This window comes from Gymnogyps californianus, chromosome 2 (assembly GCF_018139145.2).
Source record: "Gymnogyps californianus isolate 813 chromosome 2, ASM1813914v2, whole genome shotgun sequence".
NCBI classification, from domain to species: Eukaryota; Metazoa; Chordata; class Aves; order Accipitriformes; family Cathartidae; genus Gymnogyps; species Gymnogyps californianus.
Window position 1 is genome coordinate 144,219,803 of NC_059472.1, and position 27,224 is coordinate 144,247,026.

General features: G+C 38.7%; 1 protein-coding gene across 1 annotated transcript in view; it reads left to right on the forward strand.

Annotated features, from left to right (window-relative positions):
• LOC127012695 (phosphatidylcholine translocator ABCB4-like) overlaps nucleotides 1-27,224 on the forward strand; it is a 57,386-nt gene that overhangs the window by 23,875 nt on the left and 6,287 nt on the right. The window contains 14 exon segments of the mRNA XM_050890928.1: nucleotides 475-646; nucleotides 2,861-2,974; nucleotides 4,346-4,471; nucleotides 5,291-5,367; nucleotides 7,736-7,958; nucleotides 9,105-9,272; nucleotides 10,163-10,309; nucleotides 12,676-12,776; nucleotides 14,376-14,457; nucleotides 18,474-18,554; nucleotides 19,421-19,624; nucleotides 23,951-24,051; nucleotides 25,006-25,146; nucleotides 27,046-27,199. Of these exon segments, the coding sequence (XP_050746885.1) occupies nucleotides 475-646; nucleotides 2,861-2,974; nucleotides 4,346-4,471; nucleotides 5,291-5,367; nucleotides 7,736-7,958; nucleotides 9,105-9,272; nucleotides 10,163-10,309; nucleotides 12,676-12,776; nucleotides 14,376-14,457; nucleotides 18,474-18,554; nucleotides 19,421-19,624; nucleotides 23,951-24,051; nucleotides 25,006-25,146; nucleotides 27,046-27,199 (1,891 nt within the window).

Here is a 27,224-nt window from a genome sequence, read left to right on the forward strand (position 1 = left end):
TTTATGAGAGTCTCTCCCAACTTTTACACTTTATTCCCTCAGAAAGTTTATCCTCAATCCTAGATGCCTACTACAAGCTACTCAGATGAAGTCTGCACATTAAGAGGAGACTTCTTTCAGCCAGTTCTTCCCATGGCTAGGCACTGCTTACCTGTCTTCATACCATCAATAATGTTCACTCACAGTTGGAAGATTCCACTGAAAATCACAAGATCAAAGCTGTTTAACAGCTCCCCATAGCCTTTTCCACTCGTCCAGGACTTATTCCAGATAAAATTGATCAGCCTAGTCTGTCATTACATGAAAGACAGTCAATACATTTTCTTCTACCCTTAGCAAGATCTTTCTCAGGATTGGATTACTGTTTACAAAAATATTTTATATATCTTTGATGTATTTTATGGGATATTTATGAATATACACAATGAAAGAGTAATTTCCTCTAAGTTCTGGTTTTTTGTATTCTTCCTTCAGATACCAAAAAAAATTAGAAGATGCCAGATGGATTGGTATCAAAAAGACTATTTCAGCCAATATTTCTATGAGTATCGCTTTCTTTTTGCTATATGCATCATATGCCTTGGCCTTCTGGTATGGAACCACTTTGATACTCTCCAATGATTATACAATCGCAAAAGTCTTTACAGTATGTATTCACCAGTAGCTGAACAACATTTATGAAAAATACTGAACTGATCCTGTATAATCTTATTGGAATATGTGACTTTAAATTTTAAGTGAGGTTGAAGTTAGCTTTTCAAACTACGGTTTTCACTTTTTCACCCCTGCTAACAAAAACAAAACCACTACAGTTCTGCATACCACTGATATTTCTGTAAGTTGGGTAGCAACATAAAAATCACGTACTTCCAAGTCCCTTGTTAAAAAGCCAGCTTGGATCAATCATAATTAACTGTTAATTTTTTATTCAGTCACACCAGATCTTTGCTGAAGGACTGAGGTATAACTTCTAGGAATCGTGATTCATACCAGGTGGTTGCATTCAGAGAGAAAGACCAGGCATCAGGTACCATTCCCTTTGTAACATGTTAGCTCCTGTCTTAGACACAGTTCATTTACCTACAGTCTTTATCTACGCTGATATCAGGTTGGACCTTTTGTTGGAGGGCTTGGGGTATGACAGTGTGGTTGAAGGTTTGATCCCAGTCACAGCATGCCTGCTAAAGAGTTTATATCTGTGATAGGTCAGCAGCTCTTGAAGCCATTCTCTCCATTATGCTCAGGCACCAGGGTCTCTAGCATGACCTAAGAGTCTTTGAGGAGCAGCTCATTTAATTGTTCCCACTTGTGACCAGGCAGGTAAGTCCATTTTGTGGCCAGCAGGGCTAGGGAAGTGATCATCCCTTTGTACATGGCACTGGTGAGGTCACACTTCGAATACTGTGTTCAGTTTTGGGCCCCTCACTACAAGAAAGTCGTTGAGGTGCTGGAGCGTGTCCTAAGAAGAGCAAAGAAGCTGGTGAAGTCTAGTGAACAAATCCTATGAGGAGCGGCTGAGGGAACTGGGGTTGTTTAGCCTGGAGAAAAGGAGGCTGAGGGGAGACCTTATCGCTCTCTCCAACTACCCGAAAGGAGGTTGTAGAAAGGAGGGTGTCAGTCTCTTCTCCCAAGTAACCAGCAATAGGATGGCAGAAAATGGCCTCAAGTTGCACCAGGGGAGGTTTAGATTGGATATTAGGAAAAATTTCTTCACAGAAAGGGTTATCAAGCACTGGAACAGGCTGCCAGGGAAGTGGTTGAGTCACCATCCCTGGAGGTAGTGTAGACATGGTGCTTAGGGACATGGTTTAGTGGTGGACTTGGCAGTGCTACGTTTACGGTTGGACTTGATGATCTTAAGGGTCTTTTCCAACTTAAAGGATTCTGTGATTCTGTGGTTTTGTCCACTTTAGGGCAAAGCCAGGCAGGTGAGTTTGTACTACCAACACGCTGCAGAAACCAGCTGGGAAGGAGCTTTGCTCTCCTGTCCTCAGTGAAAGCAACTGGTGGAGCAGGGAAAGCAGGAGCACTTGCAGCCAGGCTTCTGCCTTATCTGGCAAGCAGCACATGACTGCAGAGCAGGGGTTATCGCTGGTCCATTTGCAGAAGGCCACACTCACTGTCACCTCCTCTGGGCCACTAACAATTTAGTCTGTAATGTAAGCTTGATTTAATGCTTAGATATGATTAGAATAAAATGCAAATAAGCCTTTATTCCCAACACCTGAAATGGGTGACAGAGTTGCATGTATTCAGAAAAAACACCCAAACACAAAAAAGTCAGACCCAAGGGGGAAAAAATTAGATTAGAATTTAGTCTGCTTTTGGTGTGACAAACAATTTCAGTTTCACACAAAGAAGTTTCCAGTTTCCAGTTTCCTCAAACATTTGCTTCTGTTCTTGCCAGTACTACAATGGAGTAGATTACTGTGTCTTTACCTTTTTGGTTGAAGTACCCTTGGTTTTATGTTATATGAAGAAAGAAAGAGTTTTTCCTATGTTTAATCACAGAAGTAACTGGTGACTAATTTTTGTTCAGGTGGAATTAGAAACGTCCTTCTGTTCTCTGTTGTCACTCTAAAGAAGAATCCCAGCCACCAGCACCTCAAAATATCCTTCTTATGGTCCAGTTGTGGAAGAAGGAAATTTGATTGTCTTTTTTCCTATTGATGTTTACCTTTTGTTAAATGATTGCCATCTGTTTAATTGCTGCTTTAATTCTAGACTTCCTCATATTGCACAGCATGCATTAAAGTACTTGAAGCAATGATAGCTAATATTCTGAGATAAATGAAGCCATCTAATTAGACTCATTAATTCCGAGCTATGTATTATGTGGTGGGGTTTTTTTTGTCTTTAGGTCTTCTTTTCTATATTACTCGGAGCTTTTAGTGTTGGACAGACTGCACCAAGTACGGAGGCATTTGCCAATGCAAGAGGAGCTGCCTATGCAATCTTTAGTATTATAGGCAATGCGAGTATCTTTGCTATGTCTGTCATCCAAAAGTGTTGAACATCTAACTTCTTTTCCGAATTAAAATTAGCAATTGTGTGTACAATATCATAACATTTAAAAATTCTACCTAACACAATTTTGGATATGGGACAAGCATCTAAATACTGGAATGTGAGCCCATAACTGAGGAAGATGCAAATTCCTACCAGTTGTTCTTTTATCCGGTAGTTCAGAAGACCAGGTTAAAGAACAAAATGAAATTATTGCAAAGGTTGCCTAAATAAATATACTTCAGTCTTCATTCTTAAAAAAACCACAACCCAACAACTGAAAGAGGCTTCTAGATCTTCTGTAACTATGATCACTTTATTGATAATATTTCTTTTCTGCTATCAATAATTTAAAGGACTACCTTACAGTGACGAGACCTGTAGTGATTTGGCAATGTAGCTTCTACTTTCAAGTCCTATATCAAACAATATTGAAATATTTGTATAGTTTATAAATACTATATGAGTTATCTAAATACTATATATAAAATACAACTAAACTTAGGGTTGTGTTTCCAATTTTTGCTGCATCAGGTAACAGTTTTGAAACAATGCTGAAGTGTATGCTGACATTTTTACCTCTGAGGTCACATCTACCTTGTAGTTCAGAGATGTGAGTGCAGCTGTTGTAATTATACCCATGGTAACTCAAGTAGCTAGCTGACATACCAGTAACAGCAGCACCATGCCTGACAAGGATTGGTTTGAGCTATAATATTTACTTACCAGACTTATGGTACATACTGGATGGCTGGCAGGGGCTGCAACCTTGCTACTATAGTATCATAGTGACTACAATGCTATTTTAAAACTAATCTTGGGTTGTCTACACAAGCTATATTTCTGCCTTTCGATATTAGTGCACTATTCCTGATTCTAGACTGTTCTGGGTAGGAATGAAAACAAGTGCATTAAAATCTAGTCCTCTGTGTTAATATGGCACAGCTGCTGTCTCCTACGGTATATTAAAGGAAGCAGTGTAATCATGAACACAAATTACTGTTAGTATGCAACGGCTGAATGTGAATGTATAGGTTACTGCTTCCTTTCACTGATGTTTTAGATTATTTCCTCTGTTCTTTAACTTATGCCAGTGAAGACTTAAGGCCCTGAGCATTTACCTTGGTTACTCACCCCTGACAGCAGATCTGCCAGTGACCTGGACTGGCAGCTTCATGCATCTATGGGTAGTTGCAGCTACTTTGCGATGAGGCCTGCTATGCCTTGTTATATGGTAACATTAATGTCTAAGATGTCACAGCCCTGTATCATGCTAAACTGTCATTAGGAATCGAAACAATTTTCTTTTTCCCTTTTCTTGACATGTTATTCTGCACAGGAACCTCAAATTGACAGTTCATCCAATGCTGGTTATAAACTGAAGCATGTTAAGGGGAATTTGGAATCCCAAAATGTTTACTTCGATTATCCTGCTAGGCCAGATACTAAGGTATTACGCATGGAGGTGATACAGATTCCATTTAAGATAACTTGATTGCCTCAGAGAAAAAAAAAAGCTATAATTTTTTTTTTAAAAAAGTACTAGAAATAATGGAAACCTTTGCTTTTATCTAGAACTGATAACACATTTTAGCCAGAACTGGTTAGTTAACTAAATTAAGAGCCAACCTTTTAAAATAAAATGTAACCACATGAAATTTCCACTAAAAGGTTGGAGATCCTTATAAGTCACAAATATAATGAAAAACACTAAGTGTAATAATACTTGTTTTAACTCAGTAAAAATGTTATAGCAGTATACTGATCTGCCAAACTGTCCACACTGTAAGTCTGGTAAAAGTATTTCCCTGAGAAACTGGCAGCAGATCCAACACCTACTTTATTGCATTTACAATGCAAAACCTGCCCCTTTGAAGGAAGAGATTGTTTTGTTTGAGAGCTCTCACTAAGGTAAGTCTTGATGCAATTAACTGGGGAAAAGGTCTGAATGATTTCTGAAAATACGTTTATTAAGAATCTCTTGGAAAATCATCTTTTCCAATGTAAAGGAAGTCCACTTTCACTAATCTATGAAAGGGGATCTGTTTCCATTTTTTTCCGGTAGAATATGAAGGCAGAGAAGAACAGGGCTTTCTTAGTCAACTTTTAAATGAATAGACAAAGAAAATATTCCAGCTTACCAGTTTCTAAAGAGATCAATTGAAATCTTTTGGCATCTATATTAGCTGCCATTAGAATCAATATGAAGACTAGGAAGACTACTATTCTCAGTGAATTCTGCATCACTGAGATAATTTCTCCTAAACCTTCTTGTGCCAAATAGTTGCTTAGAAGGGATTCTCATAAACAGAGGAAGTTGTTTAAAGAGCTGCAAGAAAGAGAGACCCTAAAAAGTCTAAGGTATGCTTGAATTTGGCAAATACTCTCTGTTCATCAAAGACTGGGAACTCTAAATGGGGATGAATAATGAGATGCTTTAAGAAATAAATACATTAAAAATCCATTTTGAAGTTTGCCAGCACTACCTCTGTCAAGTCAGGCAGACTGCTCAGTGGTGAAGTGTTTTTGCAAGTGCCCATGAAATTCAGTTAATGATGTTATGGGTAGGACTGAACTGCAGCAGACTTTCCCAAACAAGCTTTAGTCTTTGGAGCAGTGGAGAGCTCAACATGAGCTAAGAGCTAAATATTGCCAAGCAGGTTTGGGGATCCATGTGGTCTATGTTCTTATTAACACCAGCAAAGTAATTAAAAACCAACTCAGGGATGTCTTCGAGAGCGGCTGCTACATGTTGACTGCTGCCTAGACATAATTTCTAAACCACCTAGACAATTGAAAAAAATAGCCAATCTTGTATTTCTTGTTGTCTTCTCTAAGCAAGTGTATGAATAATTTACAGAATAGTTCCACCTATTCCTCAGGCTGAATCAATCATTTTCGTTGTTTATTCCCCCCGCTCTGTTTCTCTCTCTCACTATGCATCTATGCTTATGCTCTGGGTGAACACAAATTCCCACCATTGCATAAACATTTTCAGCAATGATCACAGTTTATCTATGGACAATATCTTTAGAAAGCATTTTGCCTCCATATGCTATTCTGCCTCAGGAGAAGTACCTTACATTACCCACTGTGCAGCACTGTGTCTGGAATCAGACAACAGAATCTACGTTCTCATCTTCAAAGATATTTTAGTCCTTAATTTTTACTTGGATGCCTAATTGCCACTAATTTCAGCGAGAGTTAGACTCTCTGTCCACTAGTCCTAATTACTGATAATTCACACTACTCTGTGAAACTACGCTAGCTGGCACACTCAGGGATCTTTCTCCCAAGTCATGCCCTATAAAGTGAATCCCAGAGACAGGAGGGCAGAGAACTGCTGATTGAGACATATTTGGTGGGATCCCAACTAACTGCTGCAATATAAAACTTATACAGCTAGTTTAAACAACTTAGCCTCTCACCTCTCCCACCTATCTTTAAAATATATCGTATGGTGAGATGAATCTCCCTGTTGATGTTTCTGGCAGAGCATGCCAGAAAGACTTGCTCAGACTAGACAAGCCCTGAGATTGCTAATCTTAAGCAAGATGAAGCTAAGCTGTTGTGTGCCAAGCATTGATTTGTCCTCCTCTTCCCTACTTTTTCCCTTCCTCACTGCGCTGAGCATGTACCTGTATAGAAGGTTTACATCAGATCTAGAGTAGACTACTTTTCCCTGCAGGCTTCACCAAACCTCTGCTGAATCTCTGTTTACTGTTTATGTGGATGGGGTGTTCTGCTTTTTATGCTTAAGGACATTAACTTGATTTTCTTCTACATCTTGATGTGATTTTAACTTTTTAAGGTCATCTCAGACATAGTGAAGCTTTCAGACTACCAAGAAAATGCCTACCATTTCTTATAGGATGGTTTGAATTTCTGTCATTTGTGGTTCTTAAAATCATGTGACAATATTAAGATATCAGGTTTAGCTGGAAATTCATTAAGAATATTCCACACATTACAGTTTTCTCTTTTATTTCCTAATTGTAAAACACTTATTAAGCCATTATTCTAGCAGTTCAAATGTTAAGTGAAGATTTTTAAACTGAATTATATAAAGTTTGGATTCATTTGTTGGGTCATTAGACATTAACACCAATTTATCTCAGCACACACTGTCACAATGTGCCTGCACACACTGTCACAATGTGCCTGTAAAAACATCTTTGTCATGTCAAGCTACATACTTATAGGATTTATTTTATATTTGTGAGTAACTAGAAAGATGGAAAAACAACATGAGTAAGAGAAGTATGATTTTAAGTACAATTTTAGGTAAATATTTTCAGCTAAGTCACACGAGTAATTTAGAGCAAGTAAAATGGCTAAGAAGTGATTAATTTTTAGTATTTGTGAAATGCTCAGAAATACAATTGTCACTGACTTGCTTAATGGTAGATAGTCTTTTTTCAGTGAAAATTGGATACATAACCTGGGAGGATATTGAAGGGGCAGTTTAAAAAAAATAAAGGTTAGATATTTGTGTTTAGAAAGTAATAGTCCGACATGAAAAAAACAGAGTACCTTAATTCATATTTTAAAAAAAAAGTATGTTTTGCAGTATTTGATTTAAGTTACATTTTTGCTTTAGTTTACCTTGGAGGAACTGAAAAATATTGTGAAATTCAACATTTCTCAGTTGACAATTTTGATCTTTACTAGAACGCCATTTCAAGGAAAATTTTTCAGTTAAAATATTTTGTTCAACTCTAATATGAAGAGGGGAAATATCATATGTACCTGACAATGCTAATGTGGGGCCATCGTTATGCTCTTTCCGGGTCAGGAAAGGACACACTACGCTTGTTATTGCTCATCGTTTGTCAAAGGTTCAAAATGCGGATCTTATAGCTGCATTTGAAAACGGTGTCATCACAGAACAAGGGACTCATAATGAATTAAGAGAACAGAAGGGGATTTACTACAAGCTTGTTAATATTCAGGTAGCTTTTTCACAAACATTTTTTCATAGCTTTTTTCATATTGTGTGCTATTGAGTTAACCGAATTGAATTACTCCCAAAGGTACCTCCAGCTTTGCAGTGTTTTATCAGTAGAGAAACTCTAGGGGGGGAAAAACTTCCCTGAAGAGTGCTAAACTTCATATTAAGAAAACTTCATATTAAGTAAAATGTGCAAGTTTAATTCAAAGTTGTGAATTACAGGAATTCTAAGCAAAAAAATTTCTTTAAAAGTACAACATTAAAAATAAAGTATGTGAGAAGGTAAAAATTAAGTTTGTGGCAAAAATGAAGTTCTGGGGCTGATTGATTCTCAGACTACTTTTCCAAATCATAGAATTATAAAATAACTCAGGTTGGAGGGGACCTCAGTGTCTCATATAGTCCAACCCCTGCTGAACGCAGGGCGGACTCTGAGGTCAGAGCGGGGTGCTCAGGGCCGTGCCCTGTTGCATTTGGAATACCTCCAAGGATGGAGACTCCACACCCTCCTCAAGTCACCTGCTCCAGTGCCTCCCACCCTCATTGTGAAAACTCAAACTCTTTTACGCAAGTACTTTTGCAAATCACCAGCATCTTAGTGACTCAGGCTCCTGAAGTTTTGCCATTCAGACATGGTCTATCTTGAATATTTTTATTATCTCTCAAGCTGTCTCCTGAACTTCTCAAACAGTTTCTCTCAGGCCTTAACTTTCCTCTTCTTTATGGCTCCCTCCTTATGTTGAAAGTCCCTCTTGTTGACTTTCTGATTCTCTTTTACTGTAAGGCTCTTTTATATAATTTTTTCATTTTAAAGAGGGATTCCGGTGGGTTTCTTCAGTTAACTTTTTTAACTCTCCTGTATGTTTTCAGAACAGTTTAACTTGACAAAAAATGAGAAAAAAAATCTCTGTGGCTAAAACTTCCCCCCCCCTTATAAGTGTTAGCGTATTGACAAGTTTTTCACTGAGTATAGAGAGGACTTAATGAAACTTCAATACTTACTTGGGCTTTGTAACATTGCTCAATTCTTATCAATCTTCCATTTACTTAACAGAAATTGTTGTTGTTATTTAGAATTGATCATCATTTGAAAGTACAGGATAATATGGCCATAAACAATTTTTAGCATGATACTGTTTCATTTCAGGCATCAGGAACTGAGAATCAGTTACAGGCAGAAGGTAATGCACCAGCTGTCTCGGAGGAGGCACGGAAGGGATAAATACTGACTGGACAGAAAAGACAATCCACTCAGAAAAGCATAAAAAGGTTCAGAATACAGAATGATGAACCTGATGTAAAAGCTGTTGAGCTTGTGAGCGTCTCTGTATTATTACCTGCATGTGTTTTCCGTAACTAATGCAATAAGAAAGAAACGTGATCCCACTCAAGAGGGAGTAACGTTTTAACAAAATGTGCAAAGGCAGCCTACGTGTCTGGTTAAAGATTCATAAATTGACAAAATCACACAAGAGTTCTATGGAAACAGTCTTTTCCCCTGAAGCTAAAATTAATTTTTTGTTGTGATACTTGAAATAGTTTATTTGAGTAATATTATGAAACAAAATTACTTGAGTATGGGAATAGCCTAAGTAGCAAGTTAATTCATTTAAATATAGAACAAAAACAAAACCAGGTAATTAGTCATATAACTCAAATAACACACCCTGAATAGGAAATAATTACTATTTTTGTCTAAATGTTTTGCAATCTATTGTCTAAAATGTCTGTGTTAGCAAATAAATTCCTGAAAATTAAGATATAATTATCTAGCTGGCTGAAGACCTAAATCTGCAAGAGATCATATTCAGCAACGAGTAAGGAGCGATTCTTTTGACATTCAATACCATCAAATGCAAAAAGTGGTTTAAATTCGCACTTTCTGTTTCTGGATAGTCCCACGAAGGGTAAGTGGGATTTGTGACTAATCCTTTCAGGGAAAGGCTCAAATTGTTATTGTTGGAAGAAAGGAGAGCTTATATAGCATTCATTGGTCTTTTCTTTCTTCTTTCATGTTATTAATATTGGGTTCTGAGTAACAGTAAGAATTTCTGCAGTTAATTAATACAGTTTTTAAAGATCAGTTAGTTTGGGGTTTCCCAACATGGAATATGGGATGAGGAGCATATTACAAAGAATATACATGTCCCTCATTTCCCTCCATTGATATATTATATTTATCTTGATGGAATCCTTTTATTTGAGGATAAAGGTGTACCTCCAGTTTCATTTTTTAAAATTATGGAGTTGAATAAAACTGAATGGCCATACTTTGTTATTGGAACTTTATGCGCAATTATCAATGGGGCATTGCAACCCATATTTTCAGTCATCATTTCAGACATTATAGGGGTGAGTATAAAACAAAGAAGTAAAAATCTTCATTGCGTGCTTTACCTTTTGGCATTGTTTCCTAATTACCTTTATGATAAACCAATAAAATGATACATTTTTTTCAATTTGCACAGCAAGTTGAGGAACGGGCAAAGGTCCTTGCTATAGAGAATGCAAAATGTCTGCTCAACGTCTCACAGAGCGGTGATGCAAATTGCACATCCTCAAGCAGATCAGCTCACCAACGCTGAATGAGGAGAGGTTCTCCTGTGACCTCTCCCAATCTGCTTCACCCTTACCCCGTTCGAGAAGGCAGTATGTCAGCATGAGCAGTGCAGGCCTGAAAGGGGATCCTTGCGCTCTCTTGCCCACGTGTGCTCAGCCATAGCCTTTCAGAAGATATGATGTGACACAAAGCAATGCAAAAGCAACAAGATGAAAGGGATGTGAGATAACGCTTCTAAGTAGACTTTTCATTATAGAGAGAATTTCTGTAAACCTGAATTTATGGTGTTAGGAAATGAAGTTATGTTCTCAAGCAAGCGACACTTTATTTGTACTGGTGGGAATTTTCTAACATTTTCTGTCAGAACACACTATTTTGTTAGAAAGGTATTAATATTGATGCAGTGCAGGATATTATTATGGTTTTGACAGGGCAGGAGGGAGACAAACTGAGTGTGAGAGTACAAATGTATGTGTTTATGTGCGCCTATGTACCCATACGCCATATGGCACTCATATGCCATACCAAGAAAAAATATATGGCCATGTTACTTGCATGAGTTGTAGAAGACAGAGATTATTTTGTCTGTCTGCTACAGGAATCTGAATCAGTTTAGAAACAAATACAGCCCTGGAAGCTGAACCTCGGGTTCATGTTTTGACTGTTTTGGGATGAGGCTCTCAGTTTTGTTTTCTTGTGTTTTTCACAGTTTCACCACAAAACAGGAAAAAGGAAAATATGAAAACACAGCAACATCTGCATTTACTGGAGCATTTTTTACAGCCAGTCAAGCTGTAGTGTATAACAAGAAAGATACTGAAATAGCCTATCTTAAATTTTTTGTACTCGTACATGAGGTGTTGCCTTCCAAAGAGCTGTTTGGGAAAAGATTGTTATGTTGGTGTTATACTTCAGCTTTTAATGCCAAGAGTAACAGGAAACATCCCTGAGGGAAGGGGAGTATGCTATGCAGTTGCAATCTTTCAGCAGTTGTCCCCAAATCAGTCCAACATGGAAAATAATCTGACAAAGGGCAGAAGATATATATTGGGAAAAATAGAATTAAGGTCCTTCCTTTCTAAAACATTATTTTACTCTAAAAACTTTTTAAAATATTTTCAGGTGTGATAGGATTTGTAACAAATCTATACTAGAAAATTTAAATAATTGCATTGTAAATTTTATTGCTATGCACCAAAATATAAACCAAGGTAAATGGGAGTCACTCTGTGCAAACAATAGATAAATTTTTACTAAGGCAAATTAAATTTCATTAAAAAAATTAAAACCACATACTGACAGTTACTCAACATCCAAAATATGCAAACACAATGCAACAACAAACAATATACAACATCCTCAAAGATTTATTTAAAAGACTTAGAGACCTTGAAGACCTCAAACCTTATAAAACATATTTGTGTTATCCAAACTTAGAAGCATTATCTTTATTGCTCTACGAACTTGGTGAAACCAAAGCTATATGTTCTTCTTGCTTCAGGAACTATGATTTTTTTTACCATGTATAAAGGTATGATGATGGCTTGAAGGTACTACATCTTTAATATTCATTTATCCACTGTTGAGATAAATAAGTGCATGGAAGATTTAAATGGAAAATTATTTCCATAACAAAGCAAACTCTCCATACAACATAAATTGTATTTTTTTTGTTAACTTATAGAAAACAAACAATAGAAGACTGTTTATCACTGAGTCTTAGCCTAAAAAAATAATGGGTCTGTAAAATATAACATATCATATTAAGAACAATTTCCATATTTCTCTCTCACTAACTAGTCATTGTTTAACATGCAATAGTCTTCAGCCAGTGACTCCAGAAATGCTATTCTAGAGTCTTAAGACATGCCTCAGCATTTTGCAGGTGTAAATTGCAATAATAATTTACTGATGTAGGTTGTACACTAACATGTGTTACTGATTTTATCTTGCCAAAATACCAGTGAAGCCTTCATTCACAAGACACATAAAATCACTTCAGATCCATAAACTTCAAAGAAAAAAAAATCTTATTTCAAAAAGAAACGGACTTATCACTTTAAGTGTATGTGATGCATATAGCATGTATGTAACAATAACAGGGGAAATTCTTGCACTGTAACTTAAGTAAATTAATTTTCAAAATTTTCTCTTATAGATGTTTGTAGAAAAAGGAGAGGCTGCCATCAGGGAGACAAATAGCATGTATGCACTGTTATTCTTAGGTTTTGGACTAATTTCTTTTGTCACTTTTTTCCTTCAGATAAGGTTTTGTTACTGCAATTGTTCGTGGTATTTGAGGCACTATATCTCAACTGTGCTAAGTGCTCAGAGCCTTAGTGTTAAGCAGTACACAACAAAAATGATGACGAACTTTCACTATCAGATAGGTTCAAAATATAGTGAGAGGTTTCTAATGTTCTCTGCACTATAAGATGACCCCCCTCTCCCCAGCAAACGAAGGTTTGAGTGTAAGGCCCACACTACACCACAGCCTGTGTAGGAAAACCCAATACTGACAGCACTGATAGTGCTGATTGATAGTAACATTGGCAGCACAGGTTTAGATCAGGTTTTGAATCTTCTGTCTTGAGTAAATGGTTGCCTCAACGCCTGCTCTGAGCTCTGTGCAACACTCCCATCAGCATCTGATCTGGTTGCACTGAAACTACTCTGCGTGTACCTACATGAACTCAACCCCTTGGAATTCTAAGAAAACATACCAAAAGCAACTGAGAAAGACCACATAATATGCTTAATTTAAGATTACTCACAGCTCCATACTATGAAAGTGAAATAATATTTCAAATCACCTCTTCAGTCTATGGGATGCATCCTTCTGTTTGTACAGGATCAAATAGTTCTGATCATATTTTCTGAAACAGAGTCTAAATTCCCATGTACATATAATTGTTCACACAGGCATCTGTATTTGCCAGTGCATGGAATTATGTATATTGTGGGGAAACTGCCAAGTTCATATATAAAGCAGTTCACTTGTTATGCGGCTTGATGCACAGCTCATTTATATGCCCAAATCCCTTTAGTTATTGCTCAGCTACTTGTGTTGGCCTTGCCCAATCATCTGTAGACTTCTGAACACCACCTCACTACCTTCTGCCTGATGCCCCTGAGACAACAGGGTGCCTTTTCTGAAATTACCTCCAGCCCTTGCCCTCTCCTCAGGCAGAACCAACTTCAAAATTCGTACTTCCGTGATGCCCTTGGAAAAGAAAAGAAATTGGTGGTATAGCTATTATGGATATTTCTCCACCCGAATGTGTCTGCCTGTGTCCCTCATCTCACTCCTGCATAGTCTGACCCTGCATGGCTCTGGCCCAGGAGTGACAGATTCACCAGTATGTCTTTGTGCACACTGAGTTGTGTTGTAGTTAGTGAGTATCTGTGCAGGTTCAGAGGCTTCCGCTAGAAAATAACTAGCAGCACTACAGTTTTTTGATTGTAAGCTCTTAGAGAGAAGGAAATCCCTGGTATTTTTACAGTGCTTAAAAAGAGTATAGAGTCTTACTTGTGATAGCCTGTTACTTTGAAATGAGCAGTTTCTGTTTGAGATCAGGTGTGATAAAAAAATTCCTGCAATGAAAACACTGTTTGGTGGGGCCTGAAGACTATCACATGGTATACACTTGTTCCTTAAAAAACAAAGTCTCATTCTTTGCTCTACCCTTATAGCTGCTAAATTTAGCTTTTGAAAACTTCGATTACCTCAGTTACAGCTAGAATCTTTTTACTTAGTAATATTCTTTTTAATATTATATGCAGATAGTCACTTAACTATTTATCTGAAAAAAGCAAAAACTGTGATTAGGTAATAAAAAAGCTTTTTTTTTTTCTCAAACAAGGTTTCACATTTGGCAAAGCTGGAGAAATCTTTACAACGAGGCTTCAGTCCATGGCATTTAGAGCAATTCTGAGACAGGTAAAAGCATTATATATTTAGCCTTCTGGAACTTTAGAAATGCTTGTTTGTATACATGCCATAAATTGTCTTTGTGTTTATTGAAGTAGTCATGCTACGCTCATATCCATAAAGATACCACACTGATTTCTTTCGCTCAGTTTAGAAACTGACTGGGCTAAATCTTCATAACAGGTCCAGGTAGATATTTAAAATGGTTTTAAAACCTTTTTATTGATATAACTATAGGTCAAGTGTAAGAAAGCTCAAAGGTAATGGTAGTGTTTATTTAGTTTCTTTAATAAAATCAAAGCACCTTTGGACTGAAGACCAGAGAAAGTAGGCTGTACTCTAAGAGACTGAATCTGAAATTCAGATCAGCCTTCATGGTCAGCTAACTCCATGTATAGGCCAGGATCCACAAATAATTACTAGTGAAGATTATAGGACCTGGATATCTGACTAGCTGCACTCACTAAAACTGGTGGCTGCTCCTGCGTAGCAGGCACAGAGCAAAGACAGCCACAGTAGGGGTCGGGATAGGAACAGGGCTCTGCTGTCAGTAGAAGTACATTCAGCAGCAGACTGAAAACTTTTTAAAATAATCAGCCTGAATTCCAAGCACAGAAGTCTCTAGTTGCCAAGCAGTGAGGAGGATGGCAAGGAACTTAACTGTGTGTGTGTAACCAGCCTCACCACCATCGTTTGATGGTTGGCATTAGCTGCTTCCCGGAGCTGGTGCAGGGGCGAGCTGCTCAGCATCCCTGCTCCGCTGCAGTGTGTGTAATGTACCAGTGCAAACTGGTAAGCCCTACCTGGGAGGCACAGGCTGCACTGGTACCTGCCCTGCAGGCTTGCCAGCATTTCCAGCATTTCCAGTTCATATTTCAGCACAGCTAGAACTAACTCAGGTATTTTTGCCCCTCTTTTGCTGCCACTCCTACCCTTACCAGTTGATTTCCTACGGAGTGTTTTTTTTAATTCATCAAGTATTTCAAGGAAATGTTAGTATTCAGTATCTCATTATCAATCCACAGCATAAATTCAATCCTTCCCTGAAGTTCTATTAAATTTTACTCCCAGCTGACCCAGCTGTATGTGTGCATGTGATCCCTGAGGTAGTAGAAAGCAGAGCAATGTGAGACTAGACACATTACTCCCTTGCCTTTCACTCACTATAGACAGTGGTCTATCTCAACCATGCTAGTCTGATACATCAGCAAGTCTGGGACCAAAGAGCAGGTTTCCAAACAGGCACAGCCCCACCACTTCTTCAGCCCACACAGCTGAGTGAAGTTTTCCTGGTCTCCACAGAGAGTTGTTCCCTCCTTGAGAGGTTCCCAGAGCCAACCTGAGCCGCATCAGCTTCCCTTTCGTTAACTCCTTTCACTGGGGGCCCAGATGCCCCTTCTTTCTGGTTTATATGGAAAGGGATTATAGGTCACTTCCTTGGAAATTAAGTCCCATGAGAATTTTTTGACTAGCCCAGGAGGAAAGTGAGGTCTCTAAGACCATGCTGAATCTCAGCAGATCCCTGGAGTGTATTGGGTTTGTGCGGCAAGATTTTGGTAGCGGGGGGGGGCTATAGGGGTGGCTTCTGTGAGAAGCTGCTAGAAGCTTCCCCTGTGTCCGATAGAGCCAATGCCAGATGGCTCCAAGACGGACCCACCGCTGGCCAAGGCTGAGCCAGTCAGCGATGGTGTTAGCGCCTCTGGGATAGCATATTTAAGAAAAGTTACTGCGCAGCAGCAATTGCAGCCAGAGAGAGGAGTGAGAAGATGTGAGAGGAACAACTCTGCAGACACCAAGGTCAGTGAAGAAGGAGGGGGAGGAGGTGCTCCAGGTGCCGGAGCAGAGAGAGATTCCCCTGCAGCCCGTGGTGAAGACCATGGTGAGGCAGGCTGTCCCCCTGCAGCCCATGGAGGTCCACGGTGGAGCAGATATCCACCTGCAGCCTGTGGAGGACCCCACACCAGAGCAGGTGGATGCCCGAAGGATGCTGTGACCCCGTGGGAAGCCCGCGCTGGAGCAAGCTCCTGGCAGGACCTGTGGACCCGTGGAGAGAGAAGCCCACGCTGGAGCAGGTTTGCTGGCAGGACTTGTGACCCTGTGGGGGACCCACGCTGGAGCAGTCTGTTCCTGAAGGACTGCACCCCGTGGAAGGGACCCATGCTGGAGCAGTTCATGAAGAACTGTAGCCCATGGGAAGGACTCGCATTGGAGAAGTTTGTGGAGGACTGTCTCCCGTGGGAGGGACCCCATGCCGGAACAGGGGAAGAGTGTGAGGAGTCCTTCCCCTGAGGAGGAAGGAGCGGCAGAAACAACGTGTGATGAACTGACTGCAACCCCCATTCCCCATCCCCCTGCACCACTCAGGGGGAGGAGGTAGAGAAAATCGGGAGTAAAGTTAAGCCCGGGAAGAAGGGAGGGGTGGGGGGAAGGTGTTTTTAAGCTTTGGGTTTATTTCTCATTATCTTACTCTGATTTGACTGGTAATAAATGATTTTTTTTTCCCCCAAGTCAAGTCTGTTTTGCCTGTGATGGTAACTGGTGAGTGATCTCCCTGTCCTTATCTCGACCCATGAGCCTTTAATTATATTTTCTCTCCCCTGTCCAGCTGAGGAGGGGAGTGATAGAGCGGCTTTGGTGGGCACCTGGCATCCAGCCAGGGTCAACCCACCACATGGAGGAAGGGCTTGAAAGACCCTAAAGGTAACAGAGAGGTTTTCATGGTCTGAGGAGTCAAGTAATGTCGTTATATTCACTTTTCTCACTCTGGTGTCAAAATAGTGTCCACCTGGCATCATGTTCAAGTATCAAGCACTACAGCAGTGGGACCTGGGAAGGTTTTGTGTATTAGCACCAACACATGTGGTGCGTTCTCCATATCATGTAACGCCAAAGCAGCCATCTGGCTATGTGAGCCTACAGCCAGATTGAAACTGTTTTACATCTTTTTTTCTTACTGTATTTAAGACTACAGTACTTTACTGCACTTAAAAATAATCCCTCACCCTCAATAAAACCCCAAGAAATCAAAATGTAGCATGTTTGTTGATGTCTAAAGGTTATGCATTTATACACTAATGGTAGGAAATATAAAAGCTCTTACAGTAACCTTGTGAACAGTTATTACACAAAATTATCATACTGTTGCTAAGAATGATGTATGCATAAAGTAATACAAATACTTATATTGTTTCATGATAATGATCTTTTGGTTTTGATATTTGGCAAATCTGGAGGAAAGATAGAGTGAATTTTTATTTTTACTTGCTGGGTTTAATTAAGACAAATGTTTTGCATTTAATTCAGTCATTTTAGTTTTCAAATAAGTGCTTTACAGTCACTCATCCCTCTGACCAATTAATCTGAATTGATAATGCAATACAAAAGATTGACAAGATTTTTTTCCCTGAAAATAGTGTTTTCCAGATGAGGAAGAGGTAGTCTTGAGTAATATCCCAGCACTGCATATCATTTTACATATGTCTTCTCAGACACCACAGAAATTTTGCAGCAACACTCAGACTTTCGAAGCACTTCACAGCAGACTCACAGATTTCATAGTACTTGTAACTGACAGAGTTAAGATGTATTTTTAGCTTTATAACAGGAGAAAGTATATTGTTTAGTTAGCAGTCTTTGCAGATGCATGTTATACATCCAAGTAATTGTCCATAAATGGCAGATTCCTTTGTATTGCTAGTTAGCGAGCATCTGATCATCATAAACATGTTAAATTCACAAGCAAAAATTTCCTGTAAAGCTACATTTAATATGAAATAATGTGGTGGTGTTTGTGCTATTGCAAAAAGGATATACAGATTGTTAACACAACATAGGTTTGAGTTTTGTGTTACCGTATTTTTATTAAACTTTTGGGTCTATTGTGTTTATGGTTGCATGTAAAGAACACCATATCATGTGTGTCATCCTGTTGTAATCTGAAGTGATTAAGTTCTCTTATATAGCCTAATTAGGTGATGTGCAGACTGAAGTTTTTAAGGTTATAATAACTCTATTTCATCTTGTAGGAGATCAGCTGGTTTGATGATCCCAATAGCACTGGGGCATTAATTACAAGCCTTGTTAATGATGCCTCACAAGTGAAAGGAGTAACAACAGTAACACTGGCATTTTTCATATCTGGTGTAGCATGGAGTAAGTTACAGACTGGATTCGATAGGTAGAAATCCTCCACACACAGTCATCTGGAAGCTGTTATTATTTATTAAATAATAGAATATTATTTATTAAATGATTATTTATTAAATAATTTTTTTATGTCACACAAATTTAATATCATCATAGTGGGTAAGATATGTATTTTATATCTCTCTCTCTCTTTAATTTTAGTTCATACTAATGTTCAGTCCTGTTATCACTAGTAAAAATCAGTCATCCAAGGAGTCTGTTTATTTAAAGCTGTTTATCCAACCTGCTTAGACGTCTAGACAGCATTGTGTTTCCATGCTAAATGTTACAAATATTAACAAAATGCTTAAGTGTATGCCTCAAAATGAGGATTGCTGTCATTGTGGCACTGTGTTTGTGCACACGCTTAAAGTTAAAAGTGGTCAGAGAGAAAAAACTATCATCTCAGACTCCAAGTTATGAAATGTCATGTTTCAGGAGACCTGGCAAGTTTGAAGTCATGGTTCTATGTATAAAAATATGAGATTTATGAAATATCATTGGGTTTTCTTCGTCAAAACCTGAAAACAAGGGCTCTAAGTCTGAGTGAATAGATGGAAACAGAGGAGGAAGACTAGGTAAGAGACAGAAGACTTGGGGGAATGATCTGTACAATAGAATGGTTTTTCAAAAGATAAAGCATCCTGTTCTGCAGAATATTTAGACCAAATTAAGCACTTTCAGATGCCCTCTGGTGAATAACTCTCAATTGTCTAGGTAACAAATATTTCCTGTCTAGTTTTCAAATAAAACAGAGTAATTTTACAATGGTTTCATTCTTTTCCAGGCTACAGGTTCCAGACTGGCACTAATGGCCCAAAATGCAGCTAATCCTGGGACTGGGATTGTTTTGTCATTGATCCATGGCTGGCAGCTGACTCTTCTGCTTTTAGCCATTGTGCCAATTATTGCTGTAACAGGAATGATTCAAATGAAGATGCTTGCTGGACATGCAAAAAAAGATAAGAAGGAACTGGAAATCGCAGGAAAGGTGGGTTCAGTGACGGTTTTATCTGTTTTTATGTTGTACTACACAGTGTTGCTTAATAGGGACATTGGTGATGGATCAAGAATATACTCCTCAAAGAAGTAAAAGTGCATTGTTGTATTGTTCTGACAAAATGGTGATATAGCAAATATGAAGCTGAAAATTGAAAACGTAAGTTATTAATTTATGTTCTCAAATAGTTTGTAGCTTTCAGAGCATACTAAGCATTTTAAAAGTCCTGGGTCCCTCACACCTGTCCTGAGCCTGCATTCGGGTTCCCTATTCTTTCCCGGCACTCTGCTTTTTTTCCTGTTCTTCATTTCTTTCTAGCTTGTTTCCTTTCAGAGCCCCTCTCTTCTACCTGTCACATATCTTCTCTTTCTCTCACCTTGCAGTTGGCTGTGGGCTTAGTAGAAAAAGGCACAGTATAGAAACTATCAGTAACAAGGATGCATGAAAACATCACGCTGATAGTGTAGCTGACCATGCTCTGCAATCCCTTGCTCTGATTTTCATTCCTTCCCCTCTCAGCTGGGAAGGGAAGCAGGAGCCTGGGAATCTGCTTCAAAAGAAAATGTGAGTGTGGCAGCAAAGAGGGAGGGTGTTTCTTCATTCCATACTTTTAGGAGAACTGTTTTCTCACTTCCCAAGACATACTGCCTCAGGACAGAGCGTGCTTTGTGGGGACTGGGTTTTTGACACACCCTAAGCAGCACAGAACCTGTGTGATCGTCTCTTCTGCCCTTTCCCTCCCTCCCATTACACTGTGGTCGGTCGTGCAGAGGAGTCTGGGCGCAGCAAATCTTGTTCTCTCTTTCCGTGATCTACATTAGGAAAGTTTCTCAGAGGCATTTCTGTGCCTCCAGGCGGATTAGAAGATGTTTTTGGGTGTTTACTCCTAGCCCTTTTCAGACTAAAATAAAAAGAAAGGAAATTCCTCTTGGTTTTGCCTGCCAGGCATTTTGGTATAAATCTACATAGCAATGATTCATTGTAAGGTCAAATCACAAGGCATCCGCAGAATGTTGTCCCCTGACACATGTAAATGAGTATTGTCTAATAATATTTTTTCCCAGTAAAAATGTAACAAATAGTCAAGAGAATTCAAGGGAATTTACTCATCTTTTATTTACCATTAATTCTACAACAGTTTTCAGCTGAGGCTTACAATGCAACTTGAATTTAACAAACCAAGTGTCACAATGCTTTTTTGAAATAAGAATCCAGTGCAATCATTGTATGATCCGGCTAAAATTGTTACCTATTTTCTATGTCTCTTTCCAGATCATACAATGATTGCACTGGCTACTTATCAGCCTTGGCTGATAACAGTGGTTGGGAAAAGGCAAGAGAGGGTGATGCAAGGACCAGAAGTGAAACTTGGAAACCTCTGTGAGCCCACAGGTTGGCTGCTAGAAAAACAAAGAAACAGTCCAAAACAATCTTGCTTCTAAGAAGACCAAATTCATTAAAGGCTGTTAGTGAGACAACTGTAAATCTTCTCAGCCTCAAAGCATATTTAAATTCGCTGTGCAGAGAAAAATTTCACTTTACCTGTCTGTAAAACTTTTCTTATCAGTAATACAGACATAAAGAAAACATGATGTTTGTCTTTGTAGGGGAGCCAGATAATATTTACATGCAGTTATGTTAGTTTTTCCACGTCATTTAATTATTTCAATATCTTATCCCTCATGTTACTTTTTGTTGTGTTTCTTATTTGTAGATTGTCTAAGCATTTCTTCTACTTACTGTGTAGAAGTAATGATGTAGAAAGAAGGGTCTGCCAAATGCATGGGTATAGTTAAGTTTTTGGAGGTTAGCTCTCCTGTTTAGAGCTGCTAGGCTTTTCCTTTTTCTTACTGAGTTGAAGGCTGAGAGGCATATTTGCTTCCAAGCTGTTTTCTACACTTACAGTAAAGGCTGATGATTCAGAAGCCTAGAGGTGTTTTGTTACACATTAAAATAAGAAGTTAAAAGAGATTTATTTTTAAAAGAATATATGTGTTGAAAAAAAGAAATCTGTTCTTCTTTACATGATAGGGTAATCAAGAAAAAATTCAAAATACTGTCACTAATTATTCATAAAGTTTTGCCAAACAAGTAACCTTGTTGAGTGCATTCTTATGCACCGAAATATTTTAAAGTTATCTCATAGTCAAGTTGTTTCCAGCTGATTATCATTATCTCATGCCAACTTCCTTGGAGACTATTTGTAAGAACAGTTACATGATTGTTAGGCAATGACCTAAATATCTGGTTTTGGGAGACTATATTAATCAAAACAATTTTTTGCAGATCTCCAGTCTCTGGCAAAAATTAAAACATATGTATTTCCATAGCAATTCAGCAAAATGTTTCACTCGCAACATGTCAAGCAAACCTGAAGGAAAACAAGTCCCAAGCATCTATTTTTAGCTCTAAGTAAAAATCTGCTCTTCTCTTTAAAAAAGGGGTTCTTCCTTAAAAACTGCCTATGGAGAAACGCCATCTTCACACATGAGAGATAAAAATAAACTACTCTCATTGAAAGGTAGTGCAGAAACAACATAGCTAAGAAAGAGTAAATGTATTTCATGCTGTTGTGGTTTAACGCCAGCCAGCAACTAAGCACCACACAGCCGCTCCCCCCTCCCCCCTCCCAGTGGGATGGGGAGGAGGATCGGGAAAAAAGTAAAACTAGTGGGTTGAGATAAGAACAGTTCAATAACTAAAGTAAAATAAAATATAATACTAACAGTAATAATAATAAAAATATAATAATAATAGTAATGAAAAGGAGTATAACAAAAACAAAGAGAGAAATAAAACCCAAGAAAAGACAAGTGATGCACAAGGCAATCGCTCACCACCCACTGACCGATGCCAGAGCAGCGATCCGCCCCTCCTGGCCAACTCCCCCCAGTTTATATACTGGGCATGACGTTCCATGGTATGGAATACCCCTTTGGCTAGTTCAGGTCAGCTGCCCCGGCTGTGCTCCCTCCCAGCTTCTTGCACACCTGCTTGCTGGCAGAGCATGGGAAACTGAAAAGTCCTTGGCTTAAGAGAAGCGCTACTTAGCAACAACTAAAACATCAGCGTGTTATCAACATCATTCTCACACTAAATCCAAAACACAGCACTGTACCAGCTACTAAGAAGAGAATTAACTCTATCCCAGCCAAAACCAGGACACATGCCTTCCTTATAAGCAGCAGAATTCGTCATACACTTAACTAATGGAGTCAATTAGCTCCTGGTACAATCCACAAGCACACGATTTGGAGTGGTACAGACACTACGAGGGGCTTCTGTGAAGGCAGTGGGATTCCACAGTGTACAAATCCTACATGGGTGACAATACGTGAGAAAGAATTGAGCTTGAGTCCCAGTTCCTAGGTGCCTTTCTAGAAAGTGGATAATTTTTAATTTTCTTTTCCCATGAAATGAGTATATCAGAACTAAATTATGAGCCGGAATGAGTATAGTGCTCCATGAATATACTTTACAAAATAATTTTCCAAGATGCTTTGCATTTTGAGTTTTGATTTGCTGGATTCTTGACCAAGGCTAAATCAACGGTTGTTATTAAAAGATTTGCTGATGATATTGATTAACTACAGGTAACTCCCCTTAATATTTGGGGAGCATTAAGAAAATTAAGGCATGAGCTTCCACTAGTTTTCAATCAAGACTGGGTACCTAGCATCATTAATCATTTTGGAAAACTTCTACTATTTTTTCTTCTGTGGCAAACCAGGAAGATTTTCAAAGATACAAAATTAATAGGAATTAGATGCCAAGCTGCGATATGGGCCAGGAAAATCTGTCTCTACATTTTTAGGAATGGCCAGTGGTTTTGAGTTTCTCCTTTATGAGTTTTGAAAGAATCCCGTTTTTCCAAAAATGCTAAGAATACAGCCTGGGAAAGATCATTTCTTTATGGGTGAGCTCAAAATCACTAGTTGCTTTTGAAAATGTGGACATATGTTGACCCTGCAGGTCCAAATGCATTTGCAGGTGATGAAGGCTTGTTCAGTTTATCCTGACTGGGCTCCCACAGCGATGACAGCTGCATGGCACCATCTTCGTGACAGGTTACACAAGCCCACTGGAAATGAAATCCCATTGCTGGCCTGTGCTAAAATGTATGCTGTCTCAACTTCACTGCTATAATCCATGCTAATTGGATATATTTAACAGCAGTGTATCTACAAATGTTGCAACCACGCTTTCGACAGTATTGTAGACATACTTCTATTGCAGTTATTCTATTTATCGGATTACATTTAAAAATTTCTATACAATCTTGTTTTTCTGCTGATGAATATCTGCTCTCCGATACAGGTTGCTTCAGAAGCCATAGAAAATATTTGAACTGTTGTTACTTTGACTAAAGAAAGAAAATTTGAGCTTATGTATGGACAAAGTTTGCAAGCATCATATAGGTAAAAGAATGCTTCTTAAAAAACAGTTATTGAAATATTCCTTTTTAAAATGAACATAAATTAACACCAATAAACTGAATCACAAGTTATCTCTGTCAGTGCATCATAAAATCTTTCATTCCAAACTCAGCTTTGACATAAAAAATATAGATTATCTTTCCCTTCAAGCTAATGTTCTTGACATTTCAGGTAATGTTCTAAAGCTAATGTTCTAAATGGCTTTTTTTTTCCTCAAAGTCTCCATGATGTTGTTATTGGCTGCTGTAATTCTGGAAATGGAAGCCTTTATGAATTCTTATTATAATGAGCCCTTTCTTCTGAGGGAATCTATTGTTCAACAAACTGAAAGTCAGTGTTTACCTCTATGTTTAGGTAAGATTCCTATGAAAATCAGTGAGATTTTCCCAAGGAAGGAACCAGAAGGGTGGACCTGCATAGCAGCTTCTGTATTTGTTCACTCTGCTGTTTTATCGAAGTACTATTGCAGATCATGTGAAACCTCATGAATTGTCACTTGTTTTACTTCAATGTAAGATAAAGCACAAAGATTTGTTCTATTGAAGTAATTTCTGCTTTGTAGAAATTCTAAAGTTCTCGATGATTTTCCTCATGTGTCAGTTAGTTGAAACTTTGAATTACAACTGTATTATAATTTTGAAAATAATTTTAATGAATGTATGAGGTGAAGACAATACAAATTGTAAGTGCTCAAAATACTTAGAGCAATTTCTTCTTCTATCCCAATAGCCTCACCAGTTTTTGCAGACAGAGAGGAAACAAGCGTACAGGAATGATGATGTCTTAGGTTAGGATCTTACAGAGAGCTGGAGATTATTTTACTTTAAAATACCAAGAACTTGTGGATTCCTTTGAATTACAGAATACTCTTCACATTCTTGATTGCTACAAGTGAATGTACAATATGATCGTGATTATATGTTTCTTCTGCTACAGAAATTCTGTAAATAAGGCACATATCTTTGGATTTACTTTTGCCTTCACACAAGCTATTATGTACTTTACTTACACTGGGTGTTTTAGGTTTAGTGCCTATCTAGTGAGACATGGACATACGCGGTTTAAAGATGTGCTTTTGTAAGGATCTATTTGTTAGGTTCTTTTTTGTCCATGTGGGAGAATATATTTGATTTTTCTATAGGTATCATGAAATCATGGAGTATAGAACTGAAAAAATCAGTAAATACTTCTGTCTTCCATTCTTCACCCTTACATTCCCCTTCCTTCCTTACACTATTACAAATCCAAAATAAGTAATGCTTTTAGACTGTGTTTAGCTACCTACATACAATTTCCCTTGTAATCAGGTTGCCCAGTTTAAAAGGAAGGCAACATGAAGACAGGCAAAGCAAAGCCATTCCTTGTTTTCGTGGCCAACAAGGTTTCTTTAACAACAGAATCGCATGCCTTAGCTGTATGGAGCGTAGGTGGACAAGATTAAAAGGTAAGTGGAGCAAGTAACAAGTGAAACTGAGGTGAGGAAATTATGAGCCCTGGGACAAGAGAGGTGGAGAACAGGAGAAAAGTTCGGCAAACACCCAATCTGGAAAATGCTCAGCCAGTGCTGAAAAAGCTTCTCCAAGTGATTCCAGTGAGATGTTCCCACTGACTGGCACCTTTCCAGCCTTCTCTTTCCTCCCTCCCTATCTCCAGCATCTAACCAAGTCTTTTGCTTTTCTCCCTGCAGCTGAAATCCCTGTCCGTATTTGTCAATATCCACCTTGTCTCCCATGCACATCCCATGCTTGCTTTCAGCACTTGCCAGGCAACAAACGCCGCTGAAGCTAAAGCTGCTTCTTACCTTGATCACACCAACCCCTTCTCAAATACCAGCATTACCCTCCCTTCCTCCATGCACTCAAGCGAATCCCTTCTCCTCATGTATCCCCTCTCCTACTGCCCTTTGCTCACCCCAGATTTCATGCCTCTTTCTCATCTCCCATTTGCCTTTTGCCTTTTTCTCCTGAATTCAAGGATTTGACTGTGCCTGGAAGACTGAGCCATTCAAAGGAAATGTGGAATGGCAAGTTTCTCCATGATCCTCAGACTGCTCCACAGCTAATACCTTCAATTCTATAGATGAAGAAACTGAGCTGCAAGGAACTACACATCCTACCACATCTCATGCATTAACTGAAACAGAAATCAACACATCCATTTCTAATAAATCCAGGCAAGTGGGCAAGGAAGGGAAGCTTAGAGTGCTACTCTCCTCCCTACAAACTGTCCTGGTTTCGGCTGGGACAGAGTTAATTTTCTTCTTAGTAGCTGGTACAGTGCTGTGTTTTGGATTTAGCGTGAGAATGATGTTGATAACACTCTGATGTTTTAGTTGTTGCTAAGTAGCGCTTCTCTTAAGCCAAGGACTTTTCAGTTTCCCATGCTCTGCCAGCAAGCAGGTGTGCAAGAAGCTGGGAGGGAGCAGAGCCGGGGCAGCTGACCCGAACTAGCCAAAGGGGTATTCCATACCATGGAACGTCATGCCCAGTATATAAACAGGGGGAGTTGGCCAGGAGGGGCGGATCGCTGCTCTGGCATCGGTCAGTGAGTGGAGAGCAATTGCATTGTGCATCACTGGTTTCTTTTTTTTTTTTTTAATTTGTTGTATTCTTTTTTGTTACAATTATTATTATTCTTAGTTAGTAGTGTATTTTTATTTTTACTTTAGTTATTAAACTGTTCTTATCTCAATCCACGAGTTTTACTTTTTTTCCTTTCCTCCTCCTCACCCCACTGGGAGGGGAGAGGGGGAAGCAGCTGCGTGGTGCTTAGTTGCTGGCTGGGGTTAAACCACGACATAAACAAATTGTGGATTTTCTCAGTAAGGAAAAAAGTCACAGAGTTTGCAGTAGACAGCTCTTACCCTACCTCAGCCTTATTAACGAGTATTTATCTGAAGCCCCTAATCTGCCCATAAAAGCTTTTCTTGCCTTTGCCACATCAATGTCTATATTTTTCTCCTTTTTATCTTTACAGAGATTTTTCAGCTGTTGCATTTGGTGCAATGGCATTTGGACAAAGCACTTCTTTCACTCCAGACGATGCCAAAGCCAAGATGTCAGCTGCCTACTTGTTCATGTTTGAAAGAGTACCCTCCATAGATAGCTACAGTGAGGAAGGAGAGAAGCCTGTAAGTAAGCATGGTGTTATGCACA